At 38.5% G+C, this 25270-nt stretch overlaps 1 protein-coding gene across 1 annotated transcript in view; it reads left to right on the top strand.

Moving 5' to 3' along the window:
* Positions 1-24347, top strand: part of LOC120533883 — a 36720-nt gene extending 12373 nt beyond the window's left edge. Inside the window, exon 4 of the mRNA XM_039760958.1 lies at positions 20921-24347. Coding sequence (XP_039616892.1) covers positions 20921-23137 — 2217 coding nt within the window. The 3' untranslated portion in view covers positions 23138-24347. The remainder of the gene's footprint in view (positions 1-20920) is intronic.
* The last annotated feature ends 923 nt before the right edge of the window (positions 24348-25270 follow it).

The following is a 25270-nucleotide window of genomic DNA, read 5'->3' as shown; positions in this document are numbered from 1 at the left end:
GAGGGACACGGTCGAATGCCTTTTCCAAGTCCACAAAACACATGTAGACCGGTCGGGCAAACTCCCATGCACCCTCCAGGACTCTGCTAAGGGTGAAGAGCTGGTCCACTGTTCGCGACCAGGACGAAAACCACACTGTTCCTCCTGAATCCGAGGTTGACTATCCGGCGGACCCTCCTCTCCAGAACCCCGAATAGACTTTTCCAGGGAGGCTGAGGAGTGTGATCCCTCTATAGTTGGAACACACCCTCCGGTCCCCTTTTAAAGAGGGGACCACCACCCGGTCTGCCAATCCAGAGGCACTGTCCCGATGTCCATGCGATGTTGCAGAGGCGTGTCAACCAAGACAGTCCTACAACATCCAGAGCCTTAAGGAACTCGGTATCTCATCCACCCGGGGCCCTGCCACCAAGGAGTTTTTGACCACCTCGGTGACTTCAGTCCCAGAGATGGGAGAGCCCACCTCAGAGTCCCCAGGCTCTGCTTCCTCATTGGAAGGCATGTTAGTGGGATTGAGGAGGTCTTGAAGTACTCCTCCCACCGACCCTAGCGTCAGTGAGGTCAGCAGGCACCATCCCCACCATATACGGTGTTGACACTGCACTGCTTCCCCTCCTGAGGCGCGGACGGTGGACCAGAATCTCCTCAAGCCGTCCAAAGTCGTTCTCCATGGCCTCTCCAAACTCCTCCCATGCCCGAGTTTTTGCCTCAGCAACAACCAAAGCCGCGTTCCGCTTGACCCAGAGGATAAAAAAGTCCTATAGGACTCCTTCTTCAGCTTGACAGCATCCCTCACCGCCGGTGTCCACCAACGGGTTGGGGATTGCCGCCACGACAGGCACCGACCACCTTGCGGCCACAGCTCCGGTCAGCCGCCTCAACAATAGAGGCACGGAACATGGCCCATTGGACTCAATGTCCCCACCTCCCTCGGGGCGTGGTTGAAGTTCTGCGGAGGTGGGAGTTGAAGCTACTTCTGACAGGGGACTCTGCCAGCCGTTCCCAGCAGACCCTCACAACACGTTTGGGCCTACCAGGTCTGACCGGCATCTTCCCCACCATGAAGCCAACTCACCACCAGGTGGTGATCAGTTGACAGCTCCGCCCCTCTCTTCACCCGAGTGTCCAAGACATATGGCGCAAGTCCGGACGACGACCACAAAGTCGATCATCGACCTGAGGCCTAGGGTGTCCTGGTGCCAAGTGCACATATGAACACCCTTATGCTTGAACATGGTGTTGTTATGGACAATCCGTGGCGAGCACAGAAGTCCAATAACAAAACACGCTCGGGTTCAGATCGGGGCCATTCCTCCCAATCACGCCCTTCCAGGTCTCACTGTCATTGCCCACGTGAGCACTGAAGTCTCCCAGCAAAACGAGGGAATCCCCAGAAGGTATGCCCTCTAGCACCCCCTCCAGAGACTCCAAAAGGGTGGATACTCCAAACTGCTGTTCGGTGCATACGCACAAACAACAGTCAGGACCCTTCCCCCCACCCGAAGGCGGAGGGAGGCCACCCTCTCGCCCACCGGGGTAAACCCCAATGCACAGGCTCCGAGTCGGGGGGCAATAAGTATGCCCACACCTGCTCGGCGCCTCTCACTAGGGGGCAACTCCAGAGTGGTAGAGAGTCCAGCCCCTCTCAAGGAGATTGGTTCCAGAGTCCAAGCTGTGCGTCGAGGTGAGTCCGACTATATCTAGCGGAACCTCTGACCTCGCGCACTAGCTCAGGCTCCTTCCCCTTCAGAGGTGACATTCCCGTCCCAAGAGCCAGTTTCTGTAGCCGAGGATCAGACCGCCAAGGTCCCGCCTTCGCCACCACCCAACTCACACTGCACCCAACCTCCTTGGCCCCTCCCATAGGTGGTGAGCCCATGGGGAGGAGGACCCACGTTACCTCTTCGGGCTGGGCCCGGCAGAGCCCATGGGTGCAGGCCCGGCCACCAGGTGCTCGCCATCGAGCCCCACCTCCAGGCCTGGCTCCAGAGGGGCCCGGTGACCAGCGTCGGGCAAGGGAAAACGTCGTCCAAGGTTTTATTCTTCATCAGAGGTTTGTTGAACCGCTCTTTGTCTCATCCCTCACCTAGGACCAGTTTGCCTTGGGTGGCCCTACCAGAGGCATAAAGCCCCGGACAACATAGCTCCTAGGATCATTGGGACACGCAAACCCCTCCACCACGATGAGGTGACGGTTCAAGGAGGGGCAGGCAAACAGGCAAACAACACTGGCAAACAACACTGAATAATCAAAGGCTGCAAGTACTTTAGCATCAAACTCACTAATTAGTAAATAATGGATTAATTTAAAAAACAATTCGAACACCTGGAAAAGCAGAATGAAAATCAAGATGAAAATATTGTTAAAAAGAAAAAAATACATTATTCCCATATAACTGCTTGGTACATTTTAATAATTTTTTTAACCAAATTTAGTATTTTAATTTCTATATTGTTCCCAAAATGCAGAACTTAAGAAATAAAAGTTTACTTAATTAGCCCAGGAGTCCAATTAAAAACAAAAGCTAGTTGGAACAAAAACTTTCTGCAGCCACTGTTGGGTCCCCTGGACTGAGTTTGGGAAGCTCTGATTTAGACTAAGGTGTCAATAGAGAATGTGTTCTCAATATCATTAATATTGCTATTCCAAGCCGATATTTTCCTTTTTAATTATTACCTAATATGTAGCCTTACAGTTTCCTATTTATAGGACTGGAGAGAGTAGGTTATTACTGAATATTGCAAAAATGCTTTACTGTGACAAATGGTGGAGGTACTCAAACTAAATCCTTGTAAGAGAACAACTTGTAGCTTTGATACTCTTAAAATATTCTTTACTGTTTATAATCCACTAGACAATGAACATGTTCAGTATTTATCTAAACTTAATTTTAAATTCCCAATGAAAGGTAAATATTGAATCTTATCTCACCTTCTACCCTTTTAATTTTATTTCTTTTTGTATAACTTACTAGATGAATGAAACTTGTTGTTACATTAAAATTTATACAATTTATTTATTAGAAAACAGAAAAGATTAAATAAACATAGAATCTCTTTCGGAAATGACATGTTCTAAATTTGATTTACTTTAAGTGCTCGGCTACTCTATCAACTGTGTTTAGCTTCAAAAGCATATTATACATAACCTTCTTTGTTTGTCCATATCATCTTCTTCATTAGTACTGTTGTGTTTGTGGGTGAGCCTAGACTAAAATGTTAAATGCCTTTAAGCTGATTTTTTATTTCTGGCAGTAGGTATACACACACTGTAATATCGAAGTATATGCTATAAACATTCAAACAACTAGTTTCTAACCTGCTAAACCAGTTTAGTGTCATGGGGAGCAAGTGACAATCCCAGTAGCACTAGGTGCAAGATGAGAACCATCACAGAGCAAATATAGATGAATTGATAGAAATATGACAACTGTCTTAGTGAAATTACATAGTACAGTATATACCAAACCCACTCCCCGGGCCTGGCACCATACCAATAGAACAAGAGATGCTTCTGTCTCAAGGACAGTAATTCATAATTAGATCTTTCCCTTAAGTCTTGCCTTATGTTCCTGTTCTATTTTATTGAAGCTACTAAAACATTCTTTTTTAATGTTGTAAATGAAGCACAGCATAAAGACAAAAGTTTGTGTCAGCAAACTCTGCATGTAATTAGACAAAATAATGAACATGAATTTAATGTATGATGCAAGAAATGTCTTTCCAGATGTAAGTCAACTATTAGACTGAAGAAATGGAGATGGTGGTGGTGCCATTTATGAAGGCGGTGAGGCAGAAAGGGAGGGTCCAAGACCCCCATCCATACAAATATGCCACTGACAGGTGAAATGGATAACATTGATTATCTTGTTACAATTACACCTGCCTATAGGTGGTGTATATTAGGCAGCAAGTGGACAGTCAGTCCTAGATTTGTTGAAAGCAGGAAAAATCATCAAACATCATTATGTGAGCGGTTCAAATTCTGATGGCTGGGTCAGTGCATCTCCAAAACAGCAGGCCTTGTGGGGTGTTCCTGGTATGCAGTGGTTGATACCTAGCAAAAGTGGTCCAAGGAAGGACAGGGTCATGAGTGCACAAGGTTCATTGACACATGTGGGCAGTTAAGGCTATCCTGTCTGGTCCAATCCCACAGAACAACTCTATAACACAAATTGCTGAAAAATGTAATGCTGGCCATGAGAGAAAGATGTCAGAACACACAGTGTAGTTTGCTATATATGGAGTTGCATAGCTGCAGACCAGTCAGAGTGTCCATGCTGACCCCTGTCTACCACCAAAAGCACCTATAATGATCAAGAGAACTGGACTATAGACCAATAGAAGAATGTGGCCTGGTCTGATGAATCACCTTTTCTTTAGGGGCATGTGAGGCAGTGTTCTGTTCTAGGCGATGTTCTGCAGGGAAACCTTGGGTCCTGGCTTTCATGTGAATGTTACTTTGACATGCACCACCCAGCTAAAGATTGTTGCAGACCACTGTAATAAGCTATTTTTCTTAAATAAAGACACTCTGGAGAACACACAAAGTGTTGGGGAATATCCCTGTATAATGTCCATTGGACGTTTGCAATAAACAAAAAATTGTGATCAAATTCAGAAACATTTGGCAATTTGTAGCAGGTAAAGCCAGGTTTGTATAGACAAGATGGAGATATGGACTGACGTGGCAGGAGATGACAGCACACTGGGAGTGGAAGTGATGTCATACAGGGGTGGAGAATGAAGATGGATTCAGGGAGATGATAGTGTTGAGGGAATTTACTTCGATTTCAATTTTCTTCAAAACTTTCTTCTCACCACTCTTTACTTGCTTAGAAGCCATGGTTAACTGCAAAAGCACGCAAAATACTGTAGAGCACAAAGAGTTCACAGCTAAAGCATGCACGTCTGACTGAGAACAATGAACAGGGAGAGGCTGAACACATGCTTAAATACAGTAATTGGCGCGTACGAACTGGAAGGGAAATGATGCCTGTTGGCCATTTTGGAGGACCGGAAGTATGCTTTATTTTTTCTCTTGTGGTCTGTAGAAATATAGAGAGCAGAGTCAGTGCTCATTATCAAACCTTTGTCTCATGGAGTTCCACTCACCTTAGGGCTTGTTGGCTATCTCCTAAGCGCATGTATGTGACATCAAGTTTATTCAATCATGGCAAATGTATTCCCTGATGGCAGTGGCCTCTTTCATCATCTAATAAAAGAGGTAGTTTAGATAAAAATAAGAATTATTCTTTACAATATTAGAGCATGAGAACAATTTTGACAAGAACAGACCATTCAGCCCAACAAGCCTTCCAATCCTATTCACCTTTTTCCTCCAAAATAACATCAAGTCGAGTTTGGAATATCTCTAAACACCTGCTGCCTACCACACTACTTAGTAATTTATTCTATGTGTCTAAGGTTTTTTTGTGTGAAAAACTTTCCAATGCTTATGCAAAGCTTACCTTTAACTAGATTAAATTAATTGTGTAGCGGATCCATGCAGCACTCATGAGACAAGGGGGTCTCCACACCTAAAGGACCCCCTCATTAGACCTGCACAAAGCCAGCCACAAATGACTGTACGTCAGGTGAATCAATCATTGTTGCAAGCTCAACAAAAAATGGTTATCCTCTTGTCTTATTAATAAAGATGTGCAAAGCAGCCTAACAGCCCCAGACCAAGGTATAAATAACAGTAGGCAGTATTTGAATAGAAATAATGTAAGTAAATAATAACATTAGGTTCTCAAAATGTTTCACATGTTAACTCCATAGTAGTTTTCCTTCAAATTGCAACAAATTGGCTAAGCACAGCATGGGTTTAATTTAATATGATATCTGAGAAAACATTTTTTTGAATAATTACTGACTTCTGTAGAGAGGCAGATGAGTTTGAAATACAATAGGATGCCCATGTAGCCTTTTTCTAGGGGTTGATGACTAAAAAAGTGTTAAATGCAGGAAATTGTCATTGATTTCTTGGAATCCCATTAGTGTTCACTGTGCTTAGGTTGTTTTTTTTTTATACTTTTTTGCATTTTCACTGCAGTTTTTATTGTGATTAATAGTTATGATAAAATTTGAACTGTACTGATTGAGTCTATTTATATTATGAAATTATTATTGCCATTTTTGAGATTTCAGAGCCACTGTGTTGTTGATAACAGCCGAACTGCACCATTGTTAAATCACTGTCTACAACTAATTGCATTTGATTTTTAGAACTCAAAAAAGGCTGCATTCACATTGTAACTTCATTCACATTTTTTTCACTTATATGTGAAAGATCTGATGTTTTTGGAGAAGTGTGATTAGCAAAAAAGAATATTTCAGAAAAGTTTTACATTGCTCTAAACCTGTCTCATTGTACTCTGACCAGTCCTTTGGGACACTTGTTAATATTTACAGTAATAAATGCACACATACCAACAGCTCTAATATCTCATTTTTCTGTTTTTCTTCCTTACCACCACAAGCTTATAAATTATGTTCTGCACAGAAATGATGAAAAGTACAGCAACAATCAGTATGTGTCTGACAAAATGAATAAAATTCATGGCATATGAGGCATGTTCAGAGTAAACCACTGTACACACTCATGTCAAATCTGGATCAGTCAAAAAAATCAAATATTAACAAAAATCAGAATCTGGTAACTTTTAACTACAGTGTGAATGTGGCCTTAAAAGACTTGTGCTCTATCATAATGCATTTTTTAGGGAAGGGATCCCACATCTGCTATTGCAAGGAGCCAGTAGGTTAAATCTGTTTCTAGTGTTCTTATTGAAGAGCTCATTTTAAAGTAACAGTTGGGATGTTACCAATTCCCTTCAAAATTTTAAACACTTTGATCATGTCATCTCTTAAACTCAATTTGCTTAAACTGAAAACTATTTTTACTTCTAATAAATAGAAAATTACTTCAGTCTTTCCTCATAACTCATTACTCTTAGTCCTGGAACCATCTTGGTCACCTTCCTTTAGACTTTCTCAAGCAATGCTGTCCTTTTTGTAATAGGGAAAACAAAACAGTATGCTGGGGTTTTTAACTGAAGTATAGCCTCCTTTGACTTAAATTTCCACACAAGATCTATTTCAATTAATATTTCGTTTCAATTTAGATCATTTTCAATGGGAACCAATAGCTAATGTTGCTTGTTTGAGAGATTTTACTAGTTATTACATTTTAAGTGCAAGGTAAATATCACAGCCTGCAGAGTTTTTACCAATTCAAAATAATTGCACTTCTGTTTTTAGCTTGCTATGCTAAATATGGAGACTTTCAGATTGAAACATATCATTGGGATTTTCCATTAGAATAATGCTAAAGGGGATTGATTCAGTAATCCAAAACTGGATGATATATCATGGATGAATAATTAAAATGCTTATCATTTAGAAAAAGAAAACTGTTTACAATTTTCAAATTGCATATTATTTGTCAGAATTTTAGTAGACTTGTTTATCTGTTGAATATTCGTCAAAACCTAAATGTTAATAATTAAAAAGGACAAAATGGTTTGCACAAATGCAAGTGTTTGATAAGATATAAACATTGGGTATGTAATTTTCATAGAATTCTGGATTAAATGGAAAATTGCTGCTCTGAATTATCCAATCAATGTTCCAAATCAAAAGCATGAACACTTTCAAAGGAGAAGTTATTTTTAATATAAGTGATTGGCATTTTCCAAAATATGATCTATCATGCCCTCCATTAGACAGGTTGACCGACCTTTCAAGTGTCACACAATGGATTAAATTTCAGACCAGTTAGCTAAGGCAGTTTTATTTTTGAGACTCAGCCTCTGGAATCTTTTACTAAGATAATAACATAACAAATTTGTATAAATGAGAGGAAACCATTTGGCTCTTAAATTCATGTTCCAATATTGATTCCTAAACAGTGTCTGAGGATAAGATTCAGCTTTAGATTATTTGTAGGCACTGTTAAGGCTTTCCTGTCTTAGAATACCATCAAGAAGACTACAGATATGTCATCAAAGTGTATTTGTTGAACAAATAATAAACTCCAGAGGGAGAATTTCTAAAAATTAAAAACACAGTATATACAAAGAAAAATAAAATATAATGCTATATGTGTTCTGGGTCTACCCACAGAGCCCCGACTCCATGGCTTTTGATGGGATAGCTTATCCACTAGCCCCACCATAACACTAAAGCCTAAGTCCTTTTTCTTCTGGACTCCATACTGTCTTTCACTATCCTCTGGCCTCTTTAATCCAGTTTTATTGTTGCTGGTCCTCTAATAGGAAAGTAGTAAAATATTTAGTCCTTCCTGGGGATGCTTCCATAATCATTATATAAGGGTACCAACCCAAAACCTTTCTCTTACACCTTGAGGGTGTATTTCCTTAAATGGGCTCTTCTCCCTTAATATAAAGTTATGATGTTCTACAGGTAGATGGTCCAGAAGCCAGGATATGTTTTTGAAATCATCTTCATGTCCATAGATTGTACAGAAATCAAGTGATTAAGGGGATAGGCACTTTCTACATAGAAATAAAAACTGAATATTATCTATTCCTGGCTCACCATCAGTTTCCCTTTCATTCTATTAGTGTCTCTTCCTGATGTTTGACCCAGGGCACCTGTTTACAAAGGGAGGAAATGGCTTGTGCTATAACCTATATGGCTAGCCTGTTGTGAACTTTCTTGATCCTTGGGAAAATTAACTGCCTGGCATCTTTCCTGAATGCCTGTGCCAACAGATTCAAATTACTTTAGAGAAACATGCTCAATAACACCAGTGGAGGTTGGAAGATGATCATTCAGGAGAAAATTCAGGAAGCATATCTTCACAGAAAAAGTGAGGTTAATCTGAAACAAAGTATTGAATCTTTTTATTGAAACTAGATACCATAACATCTTTTGAAAACCATCTGAAAGTGTTGTCAAACTTGATAGGCTCAATGTCAAAAAATAGTGTTAGGTTTACTAGTACATGTTTCAAAATGTTGCTAGAAAATGAAGCATTTACAGTGTGTACATCACATGTCAGATTGCACCCAACATTGAGTAAGAAATCCAATACCACTTGGTAGGCTATATCAGGTGACACTGTTCATAGCAGCATGCATCGCAGACCAGACATCTTCCTTCACTGCAGCACAGCTGTTTGATTGGGCACCACCTAAAATGCACTTTGTTGAGGTTCAGTATATTTTCTTTTTTGCAATTCTGATTGCCATGGAGGACAGACAGGCATCCCGGCTGGACAATGGCATGACCTCCTAATAATTAATTTATTGATATTTATCTATATTTATTTATTTATTTATTTTATTATTTATCAATTGATTGATTGGCTGTATTATTTGTCCTGTGAGTCTGCATCCTTGCTTTTATGTTTCTGCTGCTGTAAGCATGTGAATTTCCTCTTCAGATTAATAAAGTTAATCTAATTTGATTGCATAATCTAATCTAAAATGGAAGGTATCAGGGGATAAACAAGCAGAAGCCAGAGTCCAGGATCAGTTCCTTCCCATATATGTTAGGTGGCAGTGATCCACTGGAGGCACCCCAGCTTGGACACCTGCAGGGCTTCATGAGAACTGGAGTTCGGAAGTGCAACCCTGTTGGCATTCCTGGGTGCCACAAGGGGGCACTGTCAGGTGTGGTTCCCAAACAGCCCTGAAGTGCTCCACACAAGTTATGCCAGACCACTGGAAGCAATTTCCGGTCCAGCATAAAAGAAATGCTCTCTTGCTTACCTTTGAGGAGTCAGAGTTGGGAGGCAGAAAGAGAAGAAATAATGTCATTGTTTGTATGGTTATTGGCTGTGCTGGGTGGATTAAAAATCCATTATTTGAACCTGTTACAGTGTTGGGCATATCGGGTCTGGGGTTTGGGGCTCAGTGGCACCCTCTATTTGTTACACTATTTATTTCTAAAAAAATGTTTTCTGTCACAGCTTGACTGTGGAGTTCACATTCAAAATCTAATCATCATGTCTGTTATTGGTAGTATTTCAGAACAGTGTTTAATGACCTTTGATCTGTACCTGCTTTTGCCACTGAATTCATTGTTAAAAATTAGGAGAATGTGGATCCTAGATAGTAAAAGTGATATTTTTGGAACCTAGGGACACATTGATCATTTATTTTATATTTATATATATAGGCTTACGCTTTCCCCAGACCATGTGGGGGCAACCACCCTGGTACCTTTGGGGGCCACGGGTACAGAGCTTTGAAGCTCAACCCTGTAGGGGCCTGTGGTCACTGCCAGGGAACACCCCTATGCCTTTGGAGCCCTGGACCTCAGCACTTCTGCCACACACGGAAGTGCTTGGGGGAAGAGGAACACGGACACCCAGAGTGCTTCCAGGGATGTAGACGGCACTTCTGCCACACTGGGGCGTGTCGGTGGAAGATTGCCGGAACACACCTGGAGCACATCTGGGGGATTATAAAAGGGGCCACATCCCTTCATATGATGGCTAGAGTCAGGTGGAAGAGGATGACGTCTCTGGAGGAGGCAAGGAGGCGGCCTGAAGAAAGAGAAGGCGTTGTGTGTTGGCCAGGACTTTTGGGGACATGTAGGGGTTTGTGTGGCACTTTTGTGTAAATATTATTGTAAATAAACGTGTTGTGGGTGACATGAACTTGTCTGCCTGCCTGTGTCCAGGTCAGCTACCACTATATATATATATATATATATATATATATATATATATATATATATATATATACACACACATATCTAAAGCAAAATTCAGAATGCATATCTTCTGTGAAAACATGTTGATGGGATGAAAACATTGAACATGGTTAAGGCTTATGCATAATAACTTAGATTGGAAAGTTACAAAATAATGCATAGCTAAGACTAATAGCAAATATCTTCCAGTCTACATAGATTGAGAACATTAAATAGTATAAGAATATAGTTATAACAAGTCAAAATAGAAGTAAATCTTGCATCATTTTAAAAATAATTTTAACATAAACTAGCAAGCCTCAAATAATAGCCAACCTTAAAATCGGAATTCTCACACACAATTTCTCTCAATGTGTATGGATTTTTAAAATAATAAATTAGCTGCATCAAATAAAGCATTACTAGATCAAACCATATGACTCATTGGTAACTTTTCAGAACAGGGGCTCTAAGGGCTTTCTGTAAGTCACTTATTCATTTATTTATTATAAATAAATATTTATAATATTTATAAAAATATATATATAAAATAAAAATATATATAAAAATAAAATATATATAAAAATTTATAATAATATTTATTATTGTTCAGTCACTTATTGCTATGTAACACAAACAAAGACTTTGTTAAGATCTTGTTACTTAGCAGTAACAGACAAATAGATGCACTAGATGTAGGCCCTAGCCCAAAATGCTGTCATTGGTGCTTTATAAGTCTTACTGAGGCTGAACAAAACATTTGTTAAGGACTTTTTACATAACAGTACTATAAGTAACCAACAGATATGCAGAGGCTGACCCTTGTGCACAATGTCTCAGCAATCTGATGTTAATTACAGCAGAAATCCTTTGACTGATTTTAAAAATGGCATCAAAAGACTGCCTTATAGGCCAAAATCTAATTCTTAAAAGGAAGTGCTAAATGAATGCATTTGTTGAGCTCATAGTTTATATTTAAAATATTGATACTCTATTCTGGGGCAGCACAGTAATTAGCACTGCTACCTCTTATACCGAGTGTCCCGGGTTCCGGTCCTGTTCCTCAAGGTTATTGGTAGGGGGTTTTGCATGTTTATCATGAGTGCACATGGGTTTTTTCTCCCATATTTCACATAGATGTGCAGATTATGGTAATTGGCTATTTCTTGTGCCCAGTGCTACTAGGACAGGCACAGGCTACCACAACACTGAGTTGGATAAAAGGGGGTTTTAGGATGTCATATTGTGATCCGTCGGTAGTTGACTCACAAATCTAGGAAACTGTATGCACATCTGTTTCCTATGCTTACTATAGCTTTCCTCTGTTTTACTGTTTTTATCATCATTATTATTATAACATCCATTAAATAGTCAGTCAGCCATTTTTCCACCGGCTATATCCTAACACAGGGTCATGGAGGTCTGCTGGACCTGGGACCAATCCCAGCCAGCACAGGGCACAAGGCAGGAACAAACTCCAGGCAGGGCGCCAGCCCACCGCAGGGCATGCACACCCACACGCCAAGTACACACTAGGGACAATTTAGTATCTCCTATGCACCTAACCTGCATGTCTTAGACTGTGTGAGGAAACCGGAGCACCCGGAGGAAACCCATGCAGACACAGGAAGAACATGCAAACTCCACGCAGGGAGGACCCGGGAAGCAAACCTGGGTCCCCTAACTGCGAGGCAGCAGCACTACCACTGTGCCACCCTCCATCAAACAATAAGGACAAAACAGAAACAGAATCTAAATATGATTGTGTGCAATGAAACGTTTGCTTCTATCACTTGGAACATCAGAATACTGTAATTGAAAAATGTTGACAAAAACAGGGCATTCAGTCCAACAAGGCTTGCCAATTCTATCCACATAAGTTATCCAAAATCAAGTCAAGTCAAGTTTTGAAGGCTCCTAAAGTCCTACTCTCTACCACACTACTTGGCCATTTATTCCATGTGTGTGTTCCTCTCGGTTTGTGCGAAATTTACTCCCAACAAATTTCCAACTGTGTCCCTGTGCTCTTGGTGAACTAATTTTAAAGTAACAGTCTGGATCCACAATACTAATTCAATTGATAGTTTTAAAAACGCAATCATGTCACTTCTTAAGCTTTGTTTGCTTAAACTGAAAAATTTCAACTCTTTTAAGACTTATTAATTCTTAAGAGGTGCTTTAGTCAATGTGAAGAATAATGGTATTTTGGGTATTCTTAAATGAATTCTGATATATTCAGTTTGTTCAAATCTTTGTCACTGCTACTTATTTGTTTTCAAAGGAAGAAATAATTAATTAAGTAAAAGATGCAAAAAGAAAAACTCAGTGATCAGGGATACAATTGAATCATACTGGAGGTTTAAAAAGCCCTTTGTATAAGGTCAGTTCAAGAAAAAAGCTTAATATCACAGTGAGTAGATGTAGAAATGACCTCAGATGCCAGATAAACACAATACAATTCTGTTATCAATGCTCAAATGTTGTTGCAAAGTTCTTTTTTAGTTTGGTATTTTGGATGTGCATCAGACGATGGTAGTAGTATAGCTCTTTTTAGAAAGAGTTTGTGGCATTGTATTCTGGTGTGTGCATGCAAATGTTTGTAGGGTATTTAGTTATTGAATTCTGTGGAAAAACCAAGGAAAGGTATTTAAGAGCTTATAACACTGAAAACCAAAGTGAAAGGAGCAGCACTGTGGTGTGTACAGTTCTAAGAGTTTAAGTCTAGCATTGTTGTAATATTTCATTTCTCTTTCTTGACAACATAAAATACCCCCACAGAGCCATACAACTTGCAACCCTGGTTGGAGAATTATGGATTAAATATAACAATATGGCCACACCCAACTGGAATATACCTTCATTTATTGCATTTGCATACAAGTTCCTCATGTTTTGCAAATCTGTATTTGGCTAAGCCAGTGGTTCTCAAACTGTGGGGCGGGCCTCCCTCGTGGGGTGCGAAGTAACAAAAAAGGCGAAGATGTAAAAAAAAAGAAAACAAGAATCAAAAATATGAAAAATACATCTATTGAAACCAAAACAAATTAACTTAAACTACATTCTAATACTAGAAAAATAAATATAGAGTTGGATAAATGTCGATAAATGTTAAGTAGGTATAATAAAATATGCATCTATGATGTCATTAATTAAAAAAGAACAAATTGGTATTAGTGGGCTCCTTTCACAAAATGTTAGGGGGGCATGATTAAATCTGTTATGAAAACTCGGGTCGCAAATACTTAAAGGTTGAGAAATGCTGGGCTAAGCTGTCGGTTCAGAGAGCGAGGTCTTCCTCATTTCCCATACCTTTAAACATGAAGAAAGAAAAACAGGTGCTGCTGTCTGAAGACACTTAGTTTATCTTGAGCATTTTTGACATTTCTCTTTATACTGTTACATTGCTTGTACAGTCTGCAATGAAGCATTTAAGCAGAAGTTGATGCCCTACATGTCCTGCGTTTGGAATGCAAGAAGCAGTGCATTTTGTTGTCTGCAAGTCATCTCATCAAATGAATAATCATTTATTTTTGGGGGGTTTTCACTGTCCTATTAGGATTGTAACCTTGGCATAGTGGGATGTGGTAGTGTCAGTATTAATAAAAGCTATGCCTGTCTGGAGATACTAAATGTGCTCCTGATTGGGACAGCCATTGAAAAACACTCTAATGTGACACTACAGGTAAGGACTAACCTAATAATTCCAATCTAAGAGAATCTCTCCTGGAAAACAGATACTAGAGCCTACTCTGGGAGTCAAGCCCGAGAGGAGTATTTATCAGCAAGCAACTGATGGCTGGTTTACCTACATATCCCAGTCAGCCCTGAAAAGTTGCCAAGAGGTCTCACCATCTGAAAGGCAAATGGTAAAATTTAGGCACAGTGCCAGTGTGGTCAAAGGCCAGATTGTAATGGATTTAGACATTCAAGACCTAGGTAATAAAAACTGGCTCTTGGGACATGGAACATAATTTTTGCAGCAGAGAAGCAAGCTGAACTCATAGAACAGATATAATTGTACTCATATCTACATATGGATTTGAATCTCAATCAAATGTAGTCTCCTTTTCTGGAAATGCCTTATGTAATTGATACTAATAAACTCATTGATCAGTGTTGTACAGTTGGAGACCACTCTGGTTATTGAGAAGATCACTTTACTACATCCTTAAGTGGCAGAGATGAAAACATTGACAAATGTTTGCTTGTATGCACTGTAAGAAAAACACAAGAGAGTTACTCCTGCACTTACTTGCACTTGAGAGACAGCGCCAAAAACTATTCTGAGTATTCAGCCTTTTTAGGCACATTTGTGTGTGATGTTCAAAATATTACAATCTTTTGACTCTTTGGTTCTATTGGGCAACTGCAACATTCATGTGGTGAATCATGGAGAACCCTAGAGGGACATGATTGAAAAGAAGTAGCTTATCAGGTCTGCAGATGAGTGGTAACTTGTTATTGGACTTCTGTGCTAGTCATGGTCTGTCCATAATGAACACCATGTTCAAAGAAAATGTTACTCATAAGTTTATATATACCATGGGTCAAGGGTCAATGATTAACTTTGTGTCCTACAGTGGCAAATCTGCAGGACTGAGTGAGATGCAAATGGAAAAGCTGAAGCACTGGATATTGTGGGAGTGTTTTATTTAACATGTCTCTTCAGTGTTGCATGAAAAATCGAGAAGCGTTGTTGAGCTGGAGTGGTGGTCCACATTATTAAAATGTTGGATTAATGGGTTTGTTCCAGTTATTAATGGATCACCCTCTTCAATCTACCATTTAACGCTTATGCCAGAGTAGTGGAAACTCAGATCCAGGGGAAGCAATGTGGTTTCCATCCTGACCTTGGATAAACTTGTCATCCTTGTACAGATGATATTTAAAGGATTCTGGGAATTTGTCAGTCCTGTCTATATGTGCCTTGTGTACTTTGTGCTATGTGCTTTCCAGGCATGTAAAGAATTTATGACTATGTAGCTCATGATATTTTGGTGAAGGTACTACAAGATTATGAGATAGCTGGGCTGATAAATGCCACCTTTGTCTATTTGGTGCTAAGTCACTCTACTCACTGTGGGTATTGGACACCACCAAGGATGTGTTTTGTCTCCTCACCTGGTCATTATTTTTATGGGCAGAATATCAAGACACAGGCTAGGTTTGGGTCCAGTTCATGAATCTTAAAGTTGCATCTCTGCTTTTTGCAAAAATATTGTCCTCTTTGCCCTTATTTGGCCATTATATTCAATGTGCACTGGAATGGTTCACAGCTTAGTTTGATGCTGTTGAATCAAGAACTTGTACTTCAAAATCTGAGGTTATTGTGCCTTCTCAGAAAAGTGTGAGTTGTTGCCTACAGATAAAGGGTGAGTAATTGTGCCAAGTGAAGGAGTTTAAATACCCAGGGGTCTTATTCTAGAGTGATGGTACAGATGATTGTGGGATTGACCAAAGAATCATTGTAGCTGTAGTAGTTTTGTACATATCATACTTAACAGAGGTGATAATGCTGGGTGCTAAGTCCTCACTGAAACATTTTGATTAACTAGTCAGTTGAAATCTCAATCCTCATATATGTTCATGATCTCTGGACAGTGACTTCAAAAATTAGGTAAATACAAGTGGTCAAAACGGGTATTCTGTGGTAGGACCTTGAAGTAGAAATGCAATCAGGTAGCAGTGACAGCCACTGCAACACTGGGCCATATTCCAAAGAAAGAAAGAAAGAGAAAACTTTATTTGACCCCAAGGAGAATTTTAGTAAATTAAGGTAAGATAAGATCAGGCACAACAAAACAGAAAAACATTCTTGAATTGTTTTAATAGTCCCACCAGAGCAACATTAGTGGTCATTGATACAGATTCAACATAATCTATAATAGTCTATAATATACTGTTGAGAGACAACACATTTCCTAGATGAGAAATTCTACTATTAGTGTTTTCATGATGGTTTTGGAAAATATTAGTTTTGGGGTGATTTTGATGTGTATCACTCTTGAATGCAAAACTCATCTGCTTATTGATAACAAGGAACACTCATCTGACCATATCAACTTTTCTACTGTCCTGCGTGTGCAGCTTGCACAATTTCACCTAAAAAAATGTCACATTTAGGTTTTTAGAAGGTGATCATACAGTGCATATTATCCATAGTTTACCTCTTTAAGAACTGTTCTTTGCTTAATGTCTTAGTCATACCAAAGACTGCCATTAGCACTCAAGCGTTCTATGATTGTCTGATTGATTCTTGCATCACAAATCCACATGCAAACATCACAATCAAAGAATGAGTATTTTAGTCACAGTTAGTATTAATTTAACGGGATGGCTACCATGACAAGCAGACACATACCATAACATAAAGCACATTCTTAAACCCACTTAGTACATTTCAGGTCTGTGGGGTACCAAACATAAAAGCAACTAAGAAAAAGGCATGTCAAGCTAACAAACTCTGGATTTCTCCTGAAGACCTGACTATTTTTCCATTGTGCAGGACTCCTTATAATGTAGGACAAAATGACAGCCAAGAGTTTGTTTTCACACTCTCATGATGGTATTGGCCTGCATGTCTCTTAGATCCCTGATTGTTTGAGCCAAAGTATCCAATGTAATTAGCAACTACAGCAGGTTTCCTCGATGTCTGTGTACATGACGTACGTGACCTTAGCTGTGGTGAGATGATAATTACTTAAAGACTACACCTGTGTAGACACACCTGCTGTCCACATGATTCATATTTTTTATTTACTCAAGTGTTTTATTTATTTTACAGCTACCTGACAAATGTGTATATATGCAAAGTGTGGCAAATTGTGTTTTTTTCTCAATAACATTACAATGAAAAAAAAAGAGACCTTTACAAATAGCACATTTATTAAAGCTGGTTATTATCACAGGTAAGAACACTATAAAGCTACATTTCTAATTCATTATGTTGAATAAGTTTGACATGCAGACACTTAATGGCAAATAATTACAAAATCATCTGGAAAACTGAATAGATTTATACCACTGCACCTCCATCCTGTTTTTAATATAAAAAGTTCATTCTGTTACCTTCTGTACGTGTTATCACTATTGTACAAGTATAACAAGTTTCTTATAACACATTGTCAAGAATGTTACCTTACCAGTTTAAATATAGTACAATTTTGTCTCTCCTGCTTTTTTATATTCAGGCAGTCTGCATAGTATACTGAATAAGGCACTCAACTTTAAAGCACAAAATTGCCAGATCCATCCTGCCATTTGACTTTCTTTTGTAAATTTTTAATTAGGCCTAAAATAATTTTCAAACAAACAAAACACAATTCAATCAAGAGAACATAGTTAACATTTGTTAAGAGTGTGGCTAACACTTAACACCCCACACCTACCCAGTATAAAGAACCACATAGATTAAAAACAATTAGCAGATAACTCCTTGTGTATTGTGTAACACTAGATGGCGCAATACCAGCGCTTACCCCAACACACAGACACTGACAACACGTGTTAAAAGCACCAAGAAGTTCTTTGAATTTCTTCTTTTCTTTGTAAATCAATCAACATTTATTTATATAGCATATTTTCATACAAAAAAATGTAGCTCAAAGTGCTTTACAAAATGAAGAATAGAAAAATAGAAGACACAATAAAAATAAACATAAGTCAACATTAATTAACATAGAATAAGTAAGATCCGATGGCCAGGGTGGACAGAAAAAACAAAAAAAAACTCCAAAAGCTGGAGAAAAAAATAAAATCTGTAGGGATTCCAGACCAAGAGACCGCCCAGTCCCCTCTGGGCAATCTACCTAACATAAGTCAAACAGTCCTCTTTGTATTTAGGGTTTTCATGGAAGGACCTGATGATGATGGTCACGTAGACTTCTGGCTTTCAGCCATCAATGTAGGAGCATCATGGTGCTTTGAGTAGGTGGTGGTGGCACAGGCCGCCACCACAAAGAAACCTGGAAAAAGAAATAGAAGAGAGAGTAGGAGTCAGTACAGATTTTGGAGCCACTGTGAATAGTTATTATGATGAATTGATCTTACAGAGTATCAGTATTAAGTTAAAGTGAAGTTATAAAAAGGCCATGTTAAAGTGCTCCTCGAGTACCATAGCCACAATAAACAAATAAACACAATAATATTTAACTCTCAAAATCTCTCCTCCAAACCCCCCAACTTCGGCTTTAAACAGTCCTTGACCTGGAAGTGTTTCTGTCCTTCCGACCACGTCACTGGCTGGTACTTCCGGGTCTAATGAAGAACAACTGATTGGATATAAGGACAACTCCCCTTGGCAACTCCCACAGACCCCCAACAGGGCTGAGAAACTGAACTCCAAGTCCCAGAATGCCCTGCGGGAATGCGAGGCGCTGCTACACTCCAGGGGAGCTGCCATCTAGTGTCTTGGGGGAGGCAGTCTCAGCAAGCAGCTGCCTTCTCCCATCCTTCCATTCCAGGGGCATCCCAGCCAGCTTGAGCTACTGGCCGTCCATCACAACAGATAAAAGATAAAACCAAAACAGTGATCAGGCAAGCTATTTTAACTCAAATTAATCAATTTTTATCTAATTTGGAAAACGTTTTGCACTCTTCCTCATAAAGGATAACATACATTTAAAGGAGACATTGTTTTCTCATTAAGCTATAGATGCTGAGTTGAAATTCTTCCACCCAAGCAAGATATGTCAATGCAGAAGCAATGGAAGGTTAAAATAGATTTAGTCCATACTTTTATCCCACCTGGTGTTACTCCAAATATATAGTTAGATTTAAAGGGATTGACAGCAATTGTGAGACCAGTACTATCGGGCAGATAATCAAATGTTTTCCTCCAAAATTAGTTTATTATAGAACATTCCCAAAATGTGTGCCCTAATGCACTGGTGCAGTTGGGATCATATCCCTGATCAATTTCATTTTATCTTTGAAAGATGTGTGTAGTGCACAATTTTAACATTAATTATGCTAGGATTTGTACAAATTTTAAGAGAGTAAATATTAATGTATTAAATTCCTGGTTATTGATATTCATTTACAGGTTCCTTTCACATAGTTGCCTAAAGTTGTCTTGGGATGCAAACCATGAACTTAGTTGATGCTATGAGGAGTTTTGTTTTTAATGCATGAGCTTATTGGATATGAGATGTGCTCTTATTCAAATTTACTTTAAACCAAGAAATCCTTGGTTGGACATGCAAGTAAGAATTACTACTGCTATTACTGTGAAATTCATCCAAAACTTCTAATGCAATTTGACAACTAAGAGAGTGGGAAACATGACCTGGGGTACCAAAAGGAATTTTTGTTCGGTTCTTTCCCATATACTGTATATACTCACATATATGTCGGGTCTTGAAAAAATCAATCATAAAACCAGACCCCAACTTATAAGCCTGTTCAAAAATCCGACACTTACATTTTTTTTACATGTTCTTGCCTCCTCCAATGCCACATCAGTTTCTCAGACGCATCGAACTTTGTTGCAGTTACCAATTTCTTTTGCTACGTCAATGACATTTAATTTAAAACTAGCTTCATATTTTCTTCTGATCAAACGCTCCATCGTAGATAAGTGATGTTCTTACAATAAAGGTGTATGAAGGTGTGAGATATAAAAAACACAAATCAATGCAAATGTTACTTCAGAATAGTTCAGATATTACCGTGTGGTCAAGTAGGCACAATAGAGAGAGAGAGGGAGAGGTTTGGAGCATGCGCTGATATCCACATAGAAAAAAAGGCAGTGTACTCCGTGGTGACTCTCTCTCAGGTGGGTGTTAGCATATCATAATCCCTTGTACCAATAGCGTGAGTTTTCCACATTTGACTTATACGACTGACATTATAAAATACCAGAAATATGGTAAAAGCAAGTCCAGACTTATCCACGGGAGAACTTATCCGCAAGTATATACGGTAATCCCCTCTATTGCTGAAAGAGTAACTTAACATGCTAGTACTCCAATTGTAAAAACAGATGCACAAAAAATTAAATATGCATATGTACTTTTTAAAGTACATTGATGTGGTGTTTACTAGGAAAAGGTGCTATATAAAACAAACTGGGGCACATGCAGCAGTCTTATTTAAAATATTGTGTGAAATACTGATATTCATATTTTGATTTTGCAATTTAATTATAAATCATATTCTTTTTTTAATATCAGATACAGATCTCACCAACTATTGTCTTATGTATTAAAATGCTTTGTGAATGATCAATTGTTTTATTTATCTCTTGTAGTTGGAGGAAACTGAGAATATTGTCTCCGACACCGACATCTTTTCATCACTCAAGGAAAATAAAGGTATTTACGTGCAACGTGAACCCAGTGAAATGGAACTGAGCCAGGTTTTAGAAGAACAGCCAGATATTAAAGTGAAAGTACAACACTTTGGTCAAGAGATGAGTCCTGCAGATTTCTGGGAAATTGGCCCAAGTCTTTCACCATCTTTTAACAGCCAACAACAGTTTCATGAGGACAACTCTCAAGAAAGCACCTTAACGGATTTATGGCAAGCTGTGAAAGAGCAAAGACATCAAAACATTTTGTTGCCTGCTGAGATACATGAAGAGCACACATTTGCAGACGACATTGTGCTTAGATATAATGAAAAAGAACCAAAGGACAAACTAGTACTAGAAGAGGAAGGGATAGGTGGCTTAGTCGAAGATCAGAGAAATACAAGTAAACTAAGGGAAACGGGCTTACCGGAAATGCAAATGCCCTTCTCTTCTGAGGACTCTAGTAATCTTAAACAAGAAATAACTTTATCAACTGAAACATTTGTTCAGCACACATCAGATGATACTATACAGCTGGAAAAGGAAAGCGAAAAGGACCATAAAACTGAAAATGAGGCTAGTAGTGATGTCTGGAGACAAAGAAGCAGCTGTCTCCCTGCAGTGAGCGATGTAGATCAACTGAATATCTCAGCCACTTTCCTTGAGGATGACAGTAAAAAAGTCATTTCCATCTCTGATGCAGCAGTACAAATCATTTCCCTAAGTGATGAATCTCGAGGAGAAATAACATCAGGTCAGCTTGTCTTGAAAGATTTAGAAAGTGACAGAAAGGGAGAGAAAAGTAAAATGGCTGTTCAGGAAATCAATGAAGAATGTCCAGATAGAAAAGATGTTGACAAAACACTGCTAATAGGGGCTACAACAATACTTGAAACAATGCTACCTAATAGTCCACCAGATCAGCAGGAGCTACTCAAAGACATTCACATGAGTCCCTTGTCTATGGAATTAGACCAACATGAACCTGAGCTTTCAATAACTGGAAAAGCAATTTACATGGAGCTTACACAACAAGAAGCTGCTATTTACAATGAAAACCTACATCTAGCAGTAGAAGCAACAGGAGAATCCAAAGCTTGTGCCAAACAAGAACTGATCCAATGTATCACGTTGGCTGAAACTAAAGAGATCTCCAGTCAACTCCTTTCAGATGTTAACTCCAAAGAAGAAAATGTTCATCGAAAGGAAACAAACAATGTGCCTTTGAGCATATTGCACAATAATGAAAGCAAGCCATTTTTGGAAATGTGTGATAAACAAGCTGATTGTCTTGCATTCAGTGTTGCTGAGCAGGATACCATCAGCACAAATGATAGTGAGCCACTTTTATATGTGGATTCAAACATTCATTACATAGAAAGCATGGAACAGTTATATACAGAAGGAGAAAGAGAATTATGGCAAAACAATCAGGAAAATGGAACATCGTCTTTAAATTTCAATAGATGTAAAGAGATCTCATCTGATAATTTCAAGTTTCAGTCTCATGGTATATCAACACCACCAGAAGCTTCGCATTTTGGCCAAACTCCAAAACTGTCATCACAATACAAAACAACTTGTCTAGAAGAAGATCTTTACACTGAACATGCCCACATTTTGCAAGGGGATCAAACTGATGGTAATAAAACATTGACAACAGCGTGGCCGGGTTTACAGATACATGATCCAAGTAATAGTGAAGAAAACCATTGTGACATTACCAACGATGGGACATCCACTATCACCAGCAGCAAGGGCTACAGCCAGCACCAACCTGTCATTGTAAGAAACAGGCCACATGAAGTTCATCAGCAAAAGTATCCAAGCCCAATGATTTTAATAAGTGAGCCCCTACTGGAAGAGGATGAAACAGAAGACGAAACACAAGCTTTTACAATGGAGCAGACCCACACCAAAGTACAACAAGACAGAACACTTAAAATGCGTATGACTGAGGAAAATGACGGGTCAACTAACTTGACCTGGTGGAATGGTGAGGCCTCCATTTTGCAACATATCAGCAAAGAAGTTCTGTATTCCCTTTTATTTGTTGTGTTTTTAGTAACTGTATATCATTATGATTTCATTGCCTGTTTTGCGCTTTATATATTCTCCGTCTACTGGCTGTATTGCCAGGACAGTAAACACAGTGAGTCATTTTCAAAAAAATAAAACAAGTTCCTGCAGTGGTTTACAGACATTTACTTTGCCTAAAGGCTTCAATTTTCTCTTTCTTTCTTTTGTTTGGTATCTCATTTATGTTTGCTACCTTGATGTCTTACTGCTGTGGGAAAATTTTGACCTGACATGATTTGACAAAATATTTCAAAATATATTATATTCTTGTCTTTTACATAGTTAATCGGTCATAGGCAGTATGAATAAAAAACAGAATTAAGACTCGAAGGACCATATAGGAGTTTTGGTTCGTTTGAATGTGTTCATGTTCATTTCACGGATGGATCATTTCTTATTTTTCAACCTTGTCTCTTTTTCTTGCTTGTTACTAACAGCACCTTATGTTTTCATTTAAGTTCCACTTTTGATTTGTATTGTATCAGTTGAGATTTTATAAGAAAATAATTTTTAAAATGGCAGAATAATGATGGAAATAGCAGATAAGCATGACTAGTTGCTGTAATCTATTCTCACAACTTTAGTAATGCCATCTATCCTGCTAATTTGTCTACAGATCCTCATTCCGAAAGCATTCTACCAAATGACAGTTTTTGCAGCACAGCATTTTTTGTACAAATATTGTGATTATTGTATAATTCAATATAACGACATTTCAGAATAATACAATACAGTTATATATTATATGTAATGATAATTCAGAATAATACATACAATTACAATATGGCTATCTATTTATTGCGTGTATAATGTTTGCTACCTGAAGCCCCAATCAACATTGGACTGATTGTGGTGAAAAGTTAGTGCTGCAGTGCAATAAAGGCTGGAAAATGGAAAACAAAATAAAATAAATGGATGGGCAGTGAGGGCATTTCTAAAGTTATTATGAGAAGGAAAAAGTTGCCTTTAATATTGTGGAAGAACATAACATAAAGATTCTTTATGAATTAATTTTATGAGCTTTGTGCTTAAAGGTTTTTGTTATGTTTGGATTAATTAAATAAAATAGATTTATTCACTGTACTTCAGTTAAGATTATTCCTGTGTGATGTGCCTTAGATCTTTGTGAACTGCAGAAAAAGTTCATAATGTGGAAAATTCTGCATTAGTCATACAGGCCAATACTGACACAAACTGAAAGGGAAACTTGTAATATCCAGAAGCATGGTGATTACTGAATTTATTGTATTTACTGTAAGATATGTCTGCAAGTAAAGTTCTAATGTATCTGGAATTTATTTTTAAAGGCACAGCTGTCAGAAATTATTTATTTTGGAATGTTTCGGGGAATTTTGCCAAAGGATACAAAGTCTAAAGGGCATTAAATAGATCCAAAAATGTAGAAGAGTCATTGGTTATTAATAAGTCTGTGAACATTATGGGTAAATTTTAAAGAAAGGAGTTTGGACTTTGGACTATTTACATGACATGGTTGCCAAGGTGAAATCCATACTTAAGCGTCAAGTGAGCCTGAAACTGAACTAGAGGAGTTTCAAATTTCCTGATCTAGTAGGGCAGGTCAGGCTCTTATCTGGTGGTCTCCAGTTTCAGCTTCTCACAAAAGATGTTACAGTAGGTATTATAAAAGAAATTAACCATTTCCTTTGGTCTTTGCAATATTTAACTCACAAAAACAATACAGGCCTATTACCTTCTTTTTTAGGACCAAAGTTTTATTAAGTTATTATTTATAGTCAAATACAAAAATAAATCAAGCAACACAATTTTTAAGAGGAAAAAAAAAAAACCAAAATCAATCCAGCCCTTTAGAGAAATAAGTCAAACAGACTAAGATTGCTTGAGTTACCCAAAGAGAGGGACACCACCCACGAACAGTCTCTTTTGGAAAGAAAGGGAAGACATACATTGAAAAAGGAAAACACTGGCATTAGGAATAAGGTAAGTGTAACTGGGTACCCGTCATCTGATTTTGAACTATCTTCACCACTGATTCCCACCTTTAGATATTTTGGCCAGATGACCCATTGATCTGTGCTGTGGAGAATTTGCGTAAGAAGACATTATAGAAAGAAGTTTTCCAAAAGACTATGCACAAAGATTCAGGGGCTTTTCAGTGAGAGGTTAAACGTGTTTTTGCACCAATTGTTCCTAAACAGAATAAACTCTGCTGGGTAACAGTAAGAGAAAGAGAAGAGAGGTCTAACAGAA

Source organism: Polypterus senegalus, chromosome 8 (genome assembly GCF_016835505.1).
Source record: "Polypterus senegalus isolate Bchr_013 chromosome 8, ASM1683550v1, whole genome shotgun sequence".
Taxonomy (NCBI): domain Eukaryota; kingdom Metazoa; phylum Chordata; class Cladistia; order Polypteriformes; family Polypteridae; genus Polypterus; species Polypterus senegalus.
The sequence above is the reverse complement of the archived record's forward strand: the minus strand, read 5'-3'. Positions and strand labels throughout refer to the sequence as shown.